This window comes from Botryllus schlosseri, chromosome 15 (genome assembly GCF_051294905.1).
Source record: "Botryllus schlosseri isolate E-star chromosome 15, Bs_hap1, whole genome shotgun sequence".
Classification (NCBI taxonomy): Eukaryota; Metazoa; Chordata; class Ascidiacea; order Stolidobranchia; family Styelidae; genus Botryllus; species Botryllus schlosseri.
Genome location: NC_137250.1, coordinates 12,541,038 through 12,560,785, shown reverse-complemented (window position 1 = coordinate 12,560,785; position 19,748 = coordinate 12,541,038). Strand labels below are relative to the sequence as shown.

The 19,748-nt window shown below is 40.8% G+C and overlaps 1 protein-coding gene across 1 annotated transcript in view; it reads left to right on the top strand.

Annotated features, from left to right (window-relative positions):
• The first annotated feature begins 12,988 nt into the window (after nucleotides 1-12,988).
• LOC145456876 (anaphase-promoting complex subunit 1-like) overlaps nucleotides 12,989-19,748 on the top strand; it is a 33,867-nt gene continuing 27,107 nt past the window's right edge. The window contains exons 1-7 of the mRNA XM_080335010.1: nucleotides 12,989-13,227; nucleotides 14,842-14,942; nucleotides 15,012-15,143; nucleotides 16,017-16,190; nucleotides 16,451-16,640; nucleotides 18,420-18,592; nucleotides 19,640-19,742. Coding sequence (XP_080191136.1) covers nucleotides 13,113-13,227; nucleotides 14,842-14,942; nucleotides 15,012-15,143; nucleotides 16,017-16,190; nucleotides 16,451-16,640; nucleotides 18,420-18,592; nucleotides 19,640-19,742 — 988 coding nt within the window. The 5' untranslated portion in view covers nucleotides 12,989-13,112. The remainder of the gene's footprint in view (nucleotides 13,228-14,841; nucleotides 14,943-15,011; nucleotides 15,144-16,016; nucleotides 16,191-16,450; nucleotides 16,641-18,419; nucleotides 18,593-19,639; nucleotides 19,743-19,748) is intronic.

The window sequence follows — 19,748 nt, the reverse complement described above, 5'->3', positions numbered from 1 at the left end:
TTTTCAAAAGCCACTGGTCATTATTACGTCAGAGGTAGCCTATTAGCTTTGCTCATCTTTGCGTAAGAAGTGTCCACACATAGTAAATAGATGTTCGATGTACATTAGTGTGATTGTAAGAAAACCCACCGTGCTGTATATCGGGTTATCAATAGGGCTGGGCAAAATCGAGTACCTGAGTGATTCGATTCTGAATCACGTAATATGCTTCGAGTCGAGTCGAGTATCACTCATTATGACGTCACAACAGGATGTACTATGTTCAAGTCCAAATATGAACCTTTTATGCCACCACGAAGAACGTAATGCCTGATATCCATCACATTAAAGATGCTTTGGTATTTTTTTGACCATACCGATTTCATTGCACTTCTTAACAATTTTGTTGGATGATAATGACTTCGGAAATGTGTTATTTCCAGTAACGTTCGCAGCTTTAAACTGTGTCTGGTATGCTGAAACACGGCTAATCAAGGTTTCACGGCTTCCTCAGTGGAAAATAGTATCAAAACTATAGTTCTTGTCAGTAAATTAACTTTCAGTTGCGAGGACCGTATAATGTCAGTACTCGAAAAAATCGTCTTTTACTACTCGACTCGAATCATTAAAATTACTACTCGATTCAGATTCGAGTACTCGAATCATTTTGCCCAGCCCTAGTTATCAATACATTTCAGACAATACTACCTCGCAACAGGATAATTAATCACCTCTCAGCCTAAGTTAAAATAGCAACTTTTGTATTGATGTTTGGTTCGGCTTAGTTAAACTATAGAATATAATAGTTCTAATTCTATAGTTAAAATGCAGTTTCACCATGCTGCTTGGCGAGCAGTAGGCCTATATGGTACGAACGTACACCAGACAAAGGTTTGAAACTTTTTACTCGTCAAATAAGACATTACGGTTTCCACAACGAAGCATTAAAATCAACAGCTGCTGATATATATCATAACCGAGCCGTTGTTTTGCCGTTTTCGTAATGGAAGCTTGCATTACATTATCTGCATCAAGTTGAAGGCAGAATTTTATGTTCACTTTCTCGTATTCTCAAATTATTCTACTCAAAACGGGCGCCAATCGCTATAGCCATCGGATTATATACCATGTTAGCGTGGGTTGTAGCTAGAATCAGGATTAAAAAAGCAAAAGTTTCCCCACCAAAACATTGGTCTTGGGCCCCCATAGAGTAGTCAATTTTGAAGTTGAATTGAATTGAATTTAATCAATAATATTGGTAATTGCATTGTATTGCGTTTTTAATCCTATCTCAGCGCTCGATGGCCAGATTTACCTGAAGAGCAGGGGACGCGTAATTCATAATTATAACATCTGGTATCCTGGAATAATTACTTTATTGTATGTTGTTAATTCGAGACCCCCGGTCTGTTATATAGCCAAAAGATATTGATTGTAGGGGACCGAACATAGCAGAATAAAAGAAAATCTTACGTGAGACGCACACACAAATTGTCATGTCTAATGCTCTGTGGGTGCCCGGGTGGAATTTGCATCGTGGGCTCAGATTGAAAGGAATAGACTGTTAGTCACGCCCACCCAGCGCGGCTATTGACAATGGACACATTATCTAAGTTTCGGCCAATGTCTTTCTTTAGTAGCACACTTCGTGGAGTCTCATGTTAGCCGAAACTGCACATGTCTTTTGATGTGTCGAGGAGCGGTATTGACTGGCACCTAAATACCTATTACTATGAATTTTACAAGCCTTATTTCTTGAGGCGGAGACATATGCATTTTGAAATCAAGCTATCTAGAGATATTTAAATCGCAAAGCTCGAAGAGAATTTCCAAGTTAATGAAATGTATCGATAATACTCTTATAATTTATGTTGGTTTACGAAATACTTTTAAGTACCCTCCAACCACGCTCCCCACCCTATTAGGAAATTTGGGGTGCGGCAGTTATGGACCTGGCAAAAATGAAAAACGTTGTGTGCGATAAACCGTCTATAAAATGGGCAACGGGTACATTATGACGTAACAAGGAAATGTCCCATCTTTTGTAAAGGCAGTTGTTACATTATTAGGCCTTTTCAGCGCAGTCCAAGTATTGTCTTTCAACATAACTACTACGATGCAAAATGAATGTAATCGTGAGTAATCGTGATTACTTTTCCAATGTAATCGTAATCGTAATCGACTACTTCCTGATTTTGCTGTAATCGTAATCGTAATCGTAATCGCGTGATTCAGAAGTAATCGTAATCGCAATCGATTACATTCATGAAGTAATCACCCCACGTCTGATAGGCACCACTATGTTTGCTTCTCTCTGATCGATCAACACGGTGCAATCCCTAATTAAGATTTCAAGGCGTTCGATAAGCACGGTACTACAAATTCACCAGTATATCTCTTCATTAGGGTTTGGTACAGGTATGGCCAACCTTTTTGCCATTCACGGCCGCATTTCGACTACTCATGTAGCCTACGGCCGCATTCCAGGGCATAGTTGTAATGAACTATCTGGACGCCAAATACACATGTTATAGTGCCCATGTCCTTTTCCGGTGAACTCAGGACTTATCCATTTAATCACATAGGCTTATACTATACGCACCGACTTTGCGAGTGGTCACTGGTGACTGGTCATGGTTATGTTATGGGCCGTACATAATCGCGCGAAGCGCGAAAATATTTTCCGATTCACCTATGAATTTCGTCACAAATAATAGTATTTTTCATATTATTTCTCATCCGATGTCATCAGATTAAACTGTAGATTTGATGGAGGGTGTGGTTTTCGATAATTTAGGACAAGATATCAATGATGATGCATCTTTGGGTGGGCCAATTATAATTATTCACTTGGTTACATGCTATTATTTCTTGACCTACCATCAAGATTGTCCGTATAGTGAGGAGTACAAGACTCCGAGTTGGTACTTCTATATGAGGCGCATCATTTTCCTCTGCTGTTCACGTCTGTACTGTGGGGCTATAATTGCAAAGGGCGCCACTATATTAAAATCGATAAACGAAGGCAAATTGAATTGGGCGCAGCGCGAAGAAAATTTCAAGATTGATTGGGATCTCTCAAAAAATCGAGACTCAATTTGTAAATTCAAATTGCATGTCGACGGCCTCCCGCACATACGGTACTAATTGAATTACTTGTCCACAAATTTCCCTTCTACGGCCGCAGGCTGGCCACCCTGGTTTAGTAGGTGACGAGATAAAGCGTGGTTGTTCAACTGTATAGCCTATTTTATCTCGATATTGAATTCATGCGGCCCGCGGCCTCTACAAAATTTGAAAGTGGCCCGCGACCCGTTTCGAGTTGGCGACCTCTGGCATAAGCGATGTCTTACAAAAGCCTAGAAGTGTGCCGTGCTACAAGTCGACGGTTACGGGATCAAAAATATGAAATATCGGCCTAGTGTAAATGACCATTGTAATCGACAAACACCATCATTACCACAAATGACATTAGGGTTGAGTACATTGTAAATGCCGACAATGCAAGTCTTCTCGCTTCGACTAACTTACGAGTAAGCACCACCCTCGCTCAATGCGCAGTGCGCAACTGCGCATACATGTGCATAATAATATACAGGCACTAAAAGTTGACGTTTACGCAAGTAGCAAGGAGTCTCTGAATACTGGAGCCGCGGGCCACATTATCATGTAAGACAGAAAACTGTCCGCGGGCCGGACAAAATCCCTTCGCGGGCCGGATCCGGCCCGCGGGCCGTATGTTGCCCACCCCTGCATTATACAATGCTATTTCCAATTCCGTACTATAGTTGCTGATGAGTGACGATTACCCCTGACGATCGAGTGGCAGCCGAAAATATTCTGGTTCATTTCAATATGAATATATTCTAGTCAATTGTATATCGAAGTTCTGTACGTCCAGGAATCTCTTCAAATGTTTATATATATATATATATATGTAACAAAATGGAACAACGTGTTAAAAAGTACGTGTACTTTATATGCACGGTGCATAAGACATAGCGGTCAGAATAATCAAAAAATGGGCAATCGACGAGGCATGCTGCAGTGCAGGGTTCGGCTACAGCTAGGCGAGGTCGATCAACCGACGGTGTGACGTAATTCGTATCGACAATATCAATAAGCACGCTGGTCTCGTAGAAACTGCTTGAAATTAGACTTGAGAGTGGACATGACATACTCGAGCATGCTCGCTGATTTCCGGCGGAACACAATTTCACGTTTCGGGCTCCTCCATCTTGATTGGGTATTTTGTTTTACCATAGTGTGCCAGTGTCCTATATCGTTTGGACACCAGCAAATCTCACGGCTCAGTGAAATTGGTCTACTTCACACTTTCCATTTGGCTAAAGGCAATTTGACGGTAACTTTTGACCGGCTTGCCGAGCATTAAATGTGATAAATCGGGTATATCAATCGAAAGCTGCCGCTGTACTAATTACGAAAACATGAATTTTATTCCGCTCATGGCCCTGGAACCCCCACAATCAGCCCCAAATTTTTCATTGTTACGGAGATTGGCATTGTGACGCAACAACGCTGTCTGGCAAAACGAGAGCGTAGCAAAGGAGTGCCATCGCGTCGCAGAGAAATGTTGCGCTGATGATACTTTCTATAGGCGCTTCGGTAGAAGCGAGCACACATTACCAGCCTTTCAAAGTTCAAGTTGATTCATAGAATTTCATCATTTCAAAAATCACAAGACTGGGATACAATGAAAGAAAGGTGCGAAACGACTTGGAGTAGTCTTTGAGATCAAACGCCCTCCTGATCCTAGGCGATGTAAATAGGAGGCATGCACACTGACTTCCTTGACTTGTAAGGGTATATCTGGGTCATTAAGAATGCATAAGGGCCCTATACGAATCAGAATTGCAACGACTCGACTCACTATTTTCTGATGAGAGAGAGAGAGAGATGATATTCTTTTTCGCCTGCACCATCGAGATGCTTTGACGACGGAGTTGCGATACGGCCCCATGAGGTCATCTAGTCTGCACCCCCGTTTTTTCTCCTCCATGCTATCCGTGATTGCTGAGCGCCTAGCACAGACCTGGGCAAAGTGCGGCCCGCGGGCCAAATGCGGCCCGCGAAGCTATTATGTGCGGCCCGCGAAAGGTTCCTTGGAATTCAAAACATAAAACTTGCTTTTTGAATGACTATCACCATAGGATGTATCAACTCGACAGGAAATTCGTTTACTTTGAAGCCTGTTCATAAATATGTCATGATTACGGTGCTTAAGAACCGCACATGCGTAATTTAGATTCCAAATAAAGGCAGTGTGGCAAAGTATGATTAGCAATCAAAGTTACAAGAAATCACTCTTTCCATATAGTTTAGTTCAAACCTTCTTTGTTGCCATTGTCACATTACGCATTATACGGCATTACGGCAAATTGTTACGTGATACGTTTCCAAATCCCCAATTCGTAAAACAAGTCAATCAGTGCTCGCGATTACTATGTGACTCATCATATATATCACTCATAAAGGATTAACGGGCATGCCAAAAAAGAAAACCGAAAACTGATATTCACAGACTTTAAACCACTAAATATTTGTATATTGCAGTCAGGAGTAAACCCATCCTTCTAGTTTTTGAAAAGCATGTCACCGAGATTAGGGATTTTAATTAATGTCAGTCTTATGACAAAAAAACGAAACACTCAGTCAAGGTAGGGCGAAGTTCAGAAAACTGCAAGCTTTGCTCAACATCAAGGTTATAAGCTGCACAAGGCTCGGAAGGCAGCGACCAAGAAAATAAGCTTTTGTACTGTTGCATGCATATACATTTCAGTGCAGTGGTTCTCGAACTGGGGGGCGTGAAAGCATCAGAAATTTGATGAAAAATATTTTTCGCGCTTCGCGCGATTTACGCAACGCTCACAGTTATTGCTCTGCGTATTGTCCGACTTTGATATTTAAGAATTCACTTATCAACCACCATAAACTTTCCTGTCATCAAACTATCCGTTAGGATTGCTAGCATTCTAATTACACTTTTTAATATTTTGTGATATCATGATACTGGAGCGTGAAATTTTTCACTATCATAAAGGGGGGCGTGCCTAAAAAAGTTGGAGAACCACTGTTTATAGTCTTAATAGAAGAACGTGTATAGGGATTTCAAGAGAGTTAAAAATGTATCATGTTTATCATTGTTTCGAATCATGACGGCAAATAGATATTTTTAATTAACCGTCACTTTCTCATTACCTGGCCTGTACACATTCAGTGAGCAGCATTTACTAACAATGTAATTTAGAAATGAAATATAAAATTTTACTCGGCCCGCCAACGTATTTCTACTTCTCATTTGGCCCGCGGAAGAAAATAATTGCCCACCCCTGGCCTTGCAGGATAGCTGCGGATACCAATTTTCGAGTCTTTGGTATGACCCGGCCGGGGATCGAACCCACGACCTACCGCACGAGAAGCCGGACGCATAACCATTACACTATCTCGCTCGGTCATTTTCTCAAAATATGGAAATGACTCGACTCGACTCGAGTCAATCTGTGTATCGACTCGACTTGGACTCGAGTCATTGCGCATGACTCGAACCAAGTCATTAGACTCGAGACTCAGACGGCATTTCATTGTAATTTCGAGGAATAGTAAAGTAACCACACTATTGGGATTTCGCGTATTGGTACTGGTGCTTGAAAATGCGACCAGAAACTGCTAAAAGTGAGGAAATCAGTATATTATAAATGCGTACAATTCGATATCCCCAAACAGAGTTATAAAAAGTGGGTTTAACAAGACATTAACTAGAAACTGAACAGTCAACACAATGACTTGGACTCGGGTCATAATACCATGACTCGGACTCGACCCTCTGCTCGCTGACTTGGACTAGGACCAGAGTCGGTGGTGAATTGAAAATGACTCGACTTGACTCGAGTCAAAACTATAAAAGTGAGATTGACTTGTGACTTGGAGCCTTTTGTGACTTGGTTACAACCCTGCTACGAATTTTCGCGCATTGTCCTTCAACTTGAAGAGATCTTTCCGTCTAGGTATAGCTGTATACTTTGTTCAAAGGCAATTTGACGGCCAAATGGCACCATTGACCTATATGGTGAGGACCAGAGATGAGCATGGATTAGGATTTGAAAAACCCGGATTTGTGAGATTTTGGATTGGATTAGGATTAGAGATTTTTTTCTGAGCGGATTAGGATTTGGATTTACCGATTTTCTGGGAGATTGATATGTCGTGTGGCGAATGGCGAAAAACTTTATTCAGATCAGTTATTAATGTACTTTGGTACACTACACTATGGTACACTCGGTGCCGATGAACATGAGAGACCCAGCCCTATGCCAAGTCATCTTAAATCAAGAGAATTGTTAGTTATGAAAAAAAATTCCAATTCCTCCCCTGCATAAATTTGAATTTTTTCTGAATTTCAAGTTAGAACCGGATTAGGATTGGACGCGGATTTGAATATACAAAAGTTATGGATTAGGATTTGAAGCTACGGATTTGGATTGGATTAGGACATATAAATTCCAAATCCGCTTATCTCTGGTGTGGACACAACCAAATGTCACGGCTCAGTGAAATTGATCTATGTCACACTTTTCATTTGGCTAAAGGCAATTAAAGGGTAATTTTTGAGCGGCTTGCCGAGCATTAAATTTGATAAAAAGGGTATCAAACGAAAGCTACCGCGGTACTGATTATGAAAATAGAAATATATTCTGCTCGTGGTCCTGGAACCCCCAAGATCAGCCTCGAATGTTGCATTGTAACGGAGTTTGGTATTGTTACGCAACAATGCTGTCTGGCTTTTTCTTCTAAGCTCCACTTTCGTTTTGCCAGACAGAATTATTGCGTCACAATTCAAAACTCCATCACAATGCAAAATTCGAGGCTGATTTCGGGGGGTTCCAGGGCCATGAACAGAATAAAATTTATGTTTTCGTAATCAGTACAACAGCAGCTGACATCATCATCACTGGTTTATTAGCAATTTTATCAGTTCCATACACCACAAAAATGCGATACAATGAAAAGATAGGAAGGTGTCGAAGCGACTTGGAGTAGTCTATGGAATCAGACACCCACCTTAGCCTAGGCCAGAGGTCTCAAACACGCGGCCCGCGAGACCATTTTGTGCGGCCCGCGACGGCATTTTGGATTTCGAAGTATTCGACAATATTTTTCTACTAATTTTTGAAAACTTAAAATTCGCTCTAAAACTACTCCAGAAGCCGGAAACTACTCATCAAACTTCGCCAATACATCACTTTCAAAAGTTACCACTCAGTGGAAGATCAACTATTACGTGACATTACTTGTTTAATATGGTAAAACATGACCCTTTGATGATTCGTGACTGAAAATTGTGATTTGGACTTGGGCGCGACCCTCTGTAGAATTACTCGTACTCGTATACTCGTCACGTCAAACGTTACAATCAGAGAAGGACTTTTGTGACTCGGAATGCCGTGACTTGGTACAACCACGCACGCAACAAACCATGGTGTCCTATATGGCGTGGACAGAAGCAAATCTCACGGCTCAGTGAAATTGGTGTACGTCACACTTTCCATTTGGTCGAAGGGAATTTGAAGGTAATTTTTGTCCGGCTTGTCCTGCATTAGCCTAAATTTATAAAACGGGTATCAATCGAAAGCTACCGCGGTACTGATTGCGAAAACATAAATTTGTTCTGTTCGTGGTCCTGGAACTCCCCAAAATAAGCCTCGAATGTTGCATTGTATGTGAGTTTGGTATTGTGATGCTGAAATGACGTCTGAGAGCAGACGAGGAGCACCGCAAGCTGCAAGCGTATTGGCCATTGTTACGCAAGCGATTGAGCAGTTGAGCACTCTCACTCTCGTGTACTCTCGCTCCTGAGCTGCTCAGACGGCATGGCTGCGTCACAATACCAAACTCACTCACAATGCAACATTTGAGGCTTATTTAGGCGAGTTCCAGGACCACGAACAGAATAAAATTTATATTTTCGCAATCAGTACCGTGGTAGCTTTCCATTGATACCCGTTTTATCAAATTTAGGTTAATGCAGGACAAGCCGGTCAAAAATTACCGTCAAATTGCCTTGGACCAAATGGAAAGTGTGACAAAGACCAATTTCACTGAGCCGTGAGATTTGCTTGTGTCCTCACCATATAGGACACTATGAACAAACTATCAAACTGGTAGGAGAAATAGTAAAATATCAAAAGGTCGTAGCTTGCGTTGCGTAGCTTATTTAGAAATCTAAGCATGTAGGACGTAGGTATGGCAACCGACATTGGCATTATGATGCCCCTTTGATGTATAGTTGGTTACATCCCGTGTCATCTTGGGTATCTTTATACATGTTATTGTCGCCAATTTAATGTGGCGAGTATTAACTAGTCGTAGCCTACGCTTCACAGTTGTAACACCAACGGATTCTTCGGCGATTGTACATTTCTATTGTTATTACACAAATCCAGTATGTTCAAGTTGTTATTGATCTGTTCCAACTTTCGAAGGTAAAATCAAACGCTGATTCTATTTGACTTCCGTAATGACATGTCAATATAGCCTAGTTATCAGGAGTAGACCTATGCTCGAAACCCGGAAATAAGGCCTACTTTGAAATACATTGAATTCCCCTATTATTGTTGGTGCGGCCCGCGGCGCCATCAAAATTAGGAAATTGGACCGCGAGCACATTTGAGTTTGAGACCTCTGGCCTAGGCGATGTAAAGAGGAGGCATGCAGACTGAATGAAAAGTAAAAGAAGATAGTATTGAAAAATCGTCGACTGTGGGATGTCCGGCGGGATACTGTTCCACACGTCAGGTCCGGCATATTTGATGGAGCGATGATCTTTTCGGTCGATCATATGATATTTGGACGACGTAGACCAGCGTGTGTTGTACTTGTGCGCTTTTAATTACAAGGTAAAAAAGTCATTGAAATATTCTTTGACTCAGCTTTCGATCGATATCCGTTTTATCAAATTAAGCGCTCGTCAAGCCGGTCAAAACTGGCCGTAAAGTTGCCTTTGGTCACTGGAAAGTATGACGTAACCCAAATGCATTGAGCCGTTCGATCTCGCTGTGTCCACACATATCAGGGACAGAGGTGGTCAGTAACGAAGTACTTCTATTTTTTCGAAGTACTCAAGTAGTTTTCCTCTACTTCTGGTACTTACTGGAGTAGATCTTTTTTTCGCTACTTCTACTTCGTAATATTTTGTGAATTACTTACTTACATTTCGCTATTTTCAGTTTGTCAAGTAGAAGTAGTTTAATCCCCTAACAAGAAAGATAGCCTAAGGAATTTCGGGGCTGCTTTCACGTAGTACCAACATTTAATTTTCATAAAAGTCATGTAATACCCAGAGTTTTCGTTGCGCTTCGCACACTATGTATTTGGAGTGACAAATATGTTTTAACGAAAGTATCGCTGAATATAATTTAGATACCGGGCTGCCTGGTTCCGTTTACACCGCATTGTCGCCTATATCAAATATTTAATCACAGTAAGTATGACCCCATAACGTTTGAAACTACCGTTTCGCAACCTAGCAATTACCTGTTATAACTATCAGTCCATGACGTATCCTAATCTGAAAAAGTGGAATTTGACTTTTTTTAAACGTTAGACCTGTTTTAGCAGACCGCCGTGGAAACATTCTGGACAAAAGACATGAAATATATTTTCCGCTTTTTAGAAGTAGTATTTGTATTTTTCTTTCAATTACGAGTATTATACGTTGAGTTCTAATTTTAGTTTCATTTCTTTTGTCTGAAGAACATACATGTTGAAGTATGAAAGCAAGTGTAGTAATGCCTTATATTGTCCGAAAATTAAGCTATACACTATATGGCATTGATCTGCCATATTTTTAATTAATGTATACTAATCGTGCAAGGTGTTAAAGCCGTAACCGGCACAACTTCTCCGTATTGCTCTTCGACTGAACTAGGGGCCTTATGTTATATGGGAAGGCGCTATGCCATGATATTCTCTAAAACGGGGTGCTCGAGTAAACAAAGGATTAGTATCGCACTTCCATATCAATGCTATCATTTACATCCCATGATGTGGACGACTGCATATTCTGTCAAAAATTGACACCTCCTGGGATGCATCAATATGAATCAAGCTCTCTACACCTTCCGCATATAGCTCCATTTGCAGCTTTTGACAGTCCATGAGAACGAATTACGATAGTTTTGACAACTACTTACTTACTTGAGTAGATTTAAAGTCAGTCAATTCTACTTCTACTTCAAGTAGTTTTAGGTGGCTTATGGAAGAAGTACTTCTACTCGTACTTGAGTAGATTTTTTCGTCGCTACTTCTACTTGAGTAGCTTTCTTGACTACTTTGACGATGGTCAATGATGCCACTGGCATATTACGGAAAAACCCAGAAGTGGACGATAAATAAACCGCGAGAAAAACCCAGATTCTATATTTCACTCAAATTTCTATTATATAGCTGTGAAAATGGAGACTGGCAGTCATTAATTATAGTCATACAACCCTAGCCCGTGATATTGAAACTAAACAGTTCATACTATACATTTTGCTCGGTGTGCATGCCTCCTCTTTACATCGCCTAGGCCAAGGTGGGTGTCAGATTCCATAGACTACTCCTTGTCGCTTCGACATCTTCCTGTCTTTTCATTGTATCGCATTTTTGTGGTGTATTGAACTGATAAAATTGCTAATAAACCAATGATTGATTGATTGATTAACAAAGCAAATCCCACAAAAATATGTCCTTTTCCTTTTGACGCATTGCTACGAAAATAATTGGCGCGCGTAGCTCCAAAAGCTGGTGTGTGATAAGTAAAATTACTACTTTGCAAGTGGACGATAAATACGGTGTGAAAGCAGCCAAGATCCTATTTTATTTATTGATACACGGCAAATTTATTGGAGTGATACTAGCATTCAAGACTTAAATCGTTTTAAAATGTATCTGGGCTCCTCTTCCCCTGCCGTTGCCGTTCTTACGGCGACAAAAAAGCCCAGAAAAAGACCCTACGAAAGGAAGCACTCACAAGGAATGGAAAGAACTAGTAGAAAGGGCCGCGGCTTCAAAAAGGATCAACATCGAAAAGAACTGTGACATCGGGCACTCTAGGCCGAGGTGGATGTTAGAGTAAAGGATCGCTACTGATGCGTGCCGTTCAACATCCTCCTATCTGTTCATGACATCGCAGTGTGTCTTATCGCATTGTACATTGTGTGTGACTTGTTCAGATAAAAATTATAACTCAACGGTGTTATGTTATGACTTTCTGCGAGCTGGAAGTTGGTATTCAAAAGCTCCATTGCGTCATGTCAAGGCCTCTCATTTTAGTAGTAAAGGTCTCTCAAGACTCTGCCATTACAATACAACGAAATCCATCGAAAATGCAGCAATTAATCAGTCAATCGACAACTGAAGCTTGTGCATTTTACGACATTATAATCTTACTAATCTAATGTAATTGAAGAGCTTCTTGGAGGTACAGAACTTCAATATACAATTAAATAGTATATTCATATTGAAATGAACCCGAATATTTTCGGGTTCATTTCAATATGAATATACTATTTAATTCTAATGTAATTGATTTCCGAACATGATGTTGAAAAAAAAACAGATTTCAAGAACAAAAACCCAGATCTGGGTGAAAAAAAACAGGAGTGGCATGTATGCACCTGCACCGTCAGGACACTATGCTGAACTGCTTATATCGATGTCTCAGAACTCAATATTCCCGCGAAGAGAAACTATTGTTTACCGGTTACGCTTCGACGGCTCTTCGTGCTTGACCGGCTGCTCTGCGTTATCAATTAATAATAATAATCCATCATCCGCGCTCCAGATTTTAATCGTAAGAACCAATATTTTGTATAAGAGTGAATTATTCATGGAGATAGATCATGCTTTGTATGTGTAACCGTTCTTCTGAACCAGCAAAACCCGGAAAAGAAAGTTGTAAAGTTCTTGGGGCTGATGCGTACGATGCAGTGCTACGTGCCGACACAAAGATGTACCACTCATGCTGCTCTGCTTGTTGATTTGCGGTTTCTCTGAAAACGAATTTTGATTTTCGTCTACAAAATTGGAACTTCGTCAATGCGCGCGAGCAGACTCGAATGCAGTTTTAATCCATGATTTCGCTCAGTACTTCTTTGAAATCAATAAGGTTGCAAAGCGCTATGATTGTATCGCTGGAACCTACCGAGTTCATACCATGTGGTCGTCGTTTCATAACAAATCATCCAGGTACAGTATTCTATTCAATGTCGAACCGCCATATTTAGTCATAATTGTCATTTCCGAGCGACTAATCGCGATGTAACCACAATCAGGCGATGCGTGTAATGATGAGTTTTTAAGTCCTAGATTGCAGACGCGGCAGCGGCGCCTGCAAAACCGATTGTGTTGCAACTTTAACTTGTTGATCACAGCTGAATGACAGTGAAGCAGAATTTAGAATTTTATACACTTACGGTTATACTGTAGGCTACCATTGACAATATATGCGGCGCCTAGTGTTTTAAGCTTTAGATTCAGATTTCAGAATGTGAAGCAATAACGAACTCGCCGGGAAACGCTCCTCGATTAATAAGCAAAAGCTCTTCTAAAATTTTTACGGGAAATGGCGTTTTATTGGAAATATGAAGTTATGGTCGAATTTTTGTGCAATCCTGTTGTGATGGAAACTTTTCCCACGTGACAAAGTGAGAGGTTACTGAATTCATACGACAACGGTATGTCGGTATATACTAAGTCAGTGACAGGCCAGGCGATCATCAGATGCTTATTGCAATAGCAACTGGTAAAGTGCAAGTGCTTTAACCAACCGATACTAATCAACAGATTCTGCTCATAAGATAAGGTGAAAACATATACTATACATAGGCCACTAATTACAATACTAGCATTTGTGTTGGGTGAGTCCATTGACATTTTTTTGTTTTATTTTCTTAAATTTTAAGTCGGCTTGATCTTGCGTGCCGTGAACACCGATTATATACCGGTATAACATATGTGACTATTGTAAACTGCCTTGGGTGGAGACATAGATAGGATAATTCAGAGAGCAAGCTCATCTTTGTCTGGCTATGCTCTATGCTGCACAAAAATCCAACCTGTGAGTTCAAAGTAACAGCATACAGACCCTGATTGGAATCGCTGGCCTTTTTGCTTGATTTATCAGGTGAGCAGCGATGATTTTCCAAGTTAAAGTAATTTAATAAAAAATTATTTGAAAATAAAACATAGTGTGAGCACAGGACACCGACCCATACAGGATACAGACCAGCTATTCCCAACGCTCAACTTTCGTTAGTATGCAATTGATCAAAGCTACTTAACTCCAATTGCATTAGGCCAAGTAGCATGGGCTGGCAAGCAGACTAATATACAGGCTGCGGGCTCGCCACTAATTGCTAATCTTGAGTGAATATTGTTTTGTATAGTTATGATGGGAATGGGATGCCTTGTATGCAATGGAAATGCATTCGCGCCCTTCAATTATTGCGTAGTTGGTCACTTGTAACAAGCTTTCATACTGTGAGTCACATACCGTGGTTTCTAGTATTGTCACTCCGCAAACATAATCAAACAGTCTATCACGCACAAGTAATTGCGGAATGGGTATCATGGTTCCATTCAGGTGTTGCACCAAGTGTTAGACACAGTTGAATTGCGACCTGGTGCATTCTCAATATGGAATCTGAAAATTTTGGGCCAAACCTAGATAGTGGATGGTAGACCTACTTGAAATTGTCTCAAGTCATTTGATGTGCCCGTAAGTGTTCTGTGATTCAATATAACAACTGAATGCCGCTGGTATTCTGATATCGTATCTGATTTACTGATTCATACTTTCAGGCATTGAGTGTTTGAACCATCAGCACCCACAAGGTATCTTTCGCCTTGATCGAAGCTTGGTTGGATCGTTCAGTAATGTAACGTTGGAGGATAAGAAAAAGGTTCTGCTTTAAAACTATATATGGATACTGTATGTATAGCATTTTGGATCCGTACTCTTGTGTTTGCAGGACGGGGAAGTGTGGATGCTCCGTAAATTTAATGGGGCAGAAGAAGAGCTTTATGTGAATGGACATACTGTGGTTTGGTGCAAGGGATGCAATGTCATCAGTACTTATACCGTTGATGGTATTGTCAACCAAGTAAGTCTTCCTGTACTTGAAAAGCTTGCGATTATATTAAAATCTATCATTGCAAGGTATTGTACTTTGTGGATGTATTGTGAAGGGCGATGATGTAAGTGTAAAAGGTTTGATTATTCCAGTATTTCGAGAGTTCTCGGTGGTTTGGTGACAATCCTGGCATGTGGAAAGAATATTTATATGTCCTTCTCCAAGCCTTCTTATAGCAAGTGCTTCTTTGAGTCGATGCAAGTCGTTCAAGAGTTGTTGACTTGCCTATCGTGAAGCATACATAGGTTTTTACATGAATGAACTCTTGAAATCTGGTTTGAAATGAGAACTACTGGACTGGACTGAGCCCTGATCGAAATTCACTTATGTTGTGCTGTCGCATTTGTGTTGATATTGTAGGATTTGTTTTGAGTAAATCGCAATACTGTTGTACCATGTTTTTGATCATTCAAATGCAGCGACTTCAATCACCTGTACCGACACCCGACAGTCATTATACGAATTTAATGGGGTACATGATCAAAATATATTATCTAATTCCAATGTAATCATCGGTTTCATATATGGCAGTCTACATTTAGATTGTTAATTCTATAAAGCTATGACCAACTGTTAATCTTTTAAATGAAATAAATACAAATATCTACCAATGTTTTACCATTCACTGAGGCTGTATTGTTTTGGTAGGCTTGTGTTCATGGATGTTGAAAATGAATGCTTCCTGCCCCATACCTCCGAATGTAGAATATATTGATTGAAATTTCATTAAATTTCAGAAACAGTTAGTTGGTTACGGCTTCCTTTCAAATTCTACAATATGTACAGACATTTAGGGTTAGCGTATCGATGTTGGTGAAAACTAATTTCAATTATCTGCTTCAGGCAATCTGGTGTTCTTTTGTGATCGACGGAGAAGACCCACATCTGCACGAACTCCATGATAACAAAGAGAAAAGCAGGAAGCGATCCATGGAAGGGGTTGCCGTCATATCCGATGACAGTCTGCATGTCTTCGCAAGAGAGGGTGACGACTTTGTCACTTCTTTGCCATTCCAGGTGATTTTTATGCCATTTTGCACAATAGAATTGGTTATCCCTCATCTGTGCATCAATAGAAAACTTTCTGACAGTGTTTTGAACTCAAGTTTTCTTATAAAATCGGTCCAAACCAAATAACTACTAAATTTCATGTCCTCGGAACACTCAATCGACACTGTATGTACAGTGTACACTGTACACGTACGTACACGTACACTCGTACAGCACACCTTTTGCTTTGAGACGTATGCACACTCTGATCCAGCAGCTTTTGCCAGGTTCGGAGGGTTTGGAAGTGTGATCTGGGGCTGATTTTCGAAAGAAACCCCGGACAAAAGAACTTGGCTTCATCCCTCGGAATGAACAGTCTGACAGACACGGCGCTGCCTTCTGATGACGCTCTGACGACAGTATTCTGCCTACAGCACCCGTTGAGGGAATTCGCCCCTGTTGTTAAGAAAAATCAAGGTATAGTTTGCTGTATTCTGTTGTTGTGTGAAATTGTGCCGAAGTTGCAATATCATAGGGAAGCCAGACATAGACATCAAGGGCATAAGGAACAACGCATCAGTACTGAAATGAGGCATCAAGTCTCTAGGCTAGCGGTTCTCAACCTTTTTTGACACGCGCCCCCCTGACCCCCCTTACATTTATCGTCATGTCCAAAAGAGCACATCATCTACTACAGAGGTGGGAAACCTTCCTGCTAATCATGGCCGAATTTCGATCACGGTACTTATGTAGCCTAAGGCCGCATTCCAGGGCATAGCCGCAATGAACGATCTGGACGCAAAATACCTGTGGTAAACTGTCCATTTCCATTCCCGGTGAACTCCGGACTATTCTACTTTTCACAACGACCTATTGTACGCACCGAAATCGCGAGTGGCAATGTTATGAATAGTTGCTGGGAGTGCATCTATCAGAGCCGCGAATGAATTGTTATTTCTTGAGGATTCCCATTCCTGCTCCAATTAAGAAGGGCGCTACTGCATTAAAATCGAAAAATGAAGTCTTGCTGGAGCGCGAAGAAAATTTCAAGATTAAATAAAATCTCTCGGAAATTCGGGAGTGAATTCGTAATTGCAATTTGCATGTCTACGGCTGCCAACACAAACTAATTGAATTAGGCGTCGACGGCCGCACAAATTCCCTTCTACGGCCGCATGCGGCCGTACGGGCTGCCCGCCCCTGATATAATAGTGTACATAAGGTATATCTTACGCCAATTTTGAATCCGCATTACAGTTGTTTAGTCTTTTTCATTGCTGACAAACTTCCCCAAACTTGTTTGAAAATAACAAAAAAACATTGAAAAGGACATCAATTAATTTCAAGGTAGGTTGCACTGAGACTAATACTGATGCTGGTAGTGACTACAGAGAGCACGGCGGCGTTCTGTCCCGCCATGCTAAATTTGAACAGTTTTGGAAATGAATTAAATTGTGTTGATTTATAGCCGAATTGAGGGCGAAACCGGGCAACCTATATTGCATCTAAGTCTGTCTTAGGTAGTGCAGTTTGCCAGCTATCAAGAACAGCTACCTACCGCACAGAGATTTAGGCTACTGTCAAAGCTATAAAGTAATGAATGACTTGCACGTAGGAATTTCTCTAAGTCTTCGAAGAGGATCAAAAATTTGCTCAAATGAAGTTGAAGTCAGCCTATACTCCGTTGAGCGCGACTGCTGGAGTTTGAGTTTGCCAAGCTTTCTAGAATACGAATTAAGTTTAATCTTCAATAATCGTATCTTCAGAATGGTTGTGAAACACATGTTTAGTCACAATTTATACAGACATTGACAGAAATTTCTCGCGCCCCCCCTGAGAGCCTCCCGCGCCCCCCAGGTTGAGAACCCCTGCTCTAGGCTCTATATCAAATGTGGGTGAACAATGGCCCACAGGTTGAAAGCTACCTGTGGAAGCCTCAAGTAACAATATAGAGATTGTTGATTAGTTAAATGTACTAAATCTTTTCTTGATCTCTCTATATTCTATCTTGTTACAAGTAAATAATAGTCTTGTTATCCTACCAAGTTGATAGAGTTGACGTTTGAAAAAATATAACTCAATTTATGTCATCAATCCATGGAACTGAACTTGCTTCCATCAAATGTGCATGGGTCAATGTCGACAATCACGAACTTGTTGTGTTGAACTTTTACTCTGCTCCCAATAGACACCTGTAGTGAACCAAGTCGTACTTTCTCTATTAGAATCATGCATAATCCTCGACCTTCCCTTCAGGCAATGTCAGGTACATGAACAGGTCGCAAGAGGTGATCGTGTTTTGCGAGGAAAATTTGGTCATGACGTACGATTCGAAGCTCGGCCTGCACACGGTTTGGAGAATGAGAAATATCAATCAGGACGACGTGACCACTCTCGAAAGCAACATGAATCAGCAGATGCAAAATCAGGTGAGGAGGCTTCAATTTTTACGCTGGTCTTGTGGCAACCACAATACATGTGCACTTGCACGGCTGGTCAAATTTATGGCCAAGGTGCTGCTATTCTCTGAAATGCAAGTAACGGTGCTAATATACAGGGAGTTTTCTATAATGGATGGGGTCTAATGCAATAGGTAGAACTGTTGGTGGTTTAATTGTCATTGGACTCTGTATTAGATTTAAACCAATGATTTATTAATTTGAACAACTGTATTGTCCTAATTCATCGCTTGAAAGTAAACAAGCGGCCAGGGCCAGGTGACGACTGAACATATTCCATTCTCTCTATGCAAATACTTTTATCGGCACTTTAACTTCATCCATTATCAGATACCGGTAAATCCTCTTGTGCCCTTGATTACATCTTTCGGTATTATGGATTATTGCACATTCACTTGGTCGGAAAGCAGCTGACGGGGTGCACAAAGCCGTCTGAGAGAAAAATGATGTTTCTTGAACTCGAAATGTGTTTGATTTAGGTTGAAACTTCCAAGTTTCGAAAACGGCGATTAATGTTAATTATATCATGATTTAAATGTCATAAAAGCAGCAATCCTAGATTTCGACTGATACCAGACCTTGCTTCGATAAGAGCTGTATGGTCTGTCAAGCATATGTGCGGAGTGACTAGAAAGGCGCAAATTTATGTAGAAATAAGATCCTTATCAGGTCGTGTCGTTATGCCATGTATTAATATGCATTATGAATCGAAGAAGACCAGTTGAATTGGTCTCTCATTAGTCATAACCTTCCATGCTATCAGTCTATGCGTTGGGATTGCAATTATTCCCGTTGCTCTTTTTAATACTTTTTTTTATATGACTACAAGTGGGGGGCGTGAATTTTTTCACTATCCTCAGGGAACCGTGTCTAAAAAGGATTGAGAATCACTGCTCTAAAAGGAATCCTGGTTTGATATGCTCCTGATTCTGCCCTGTCAACGTTGATTCAAAATCACAATTACATTTTCAATGCGAAATGCAATATTAAATGACAAATTGCTTTATTGCGTTCCAGGCTAGCAGCATTAGGCAGATGTCTCTTTCAAGTCCCGGAACCTCCCCGGCACGAGCAAGCTTTCGCGGATCGCCGGCGGCTCCGTTGCTACCGAACATTCCCGGTAATT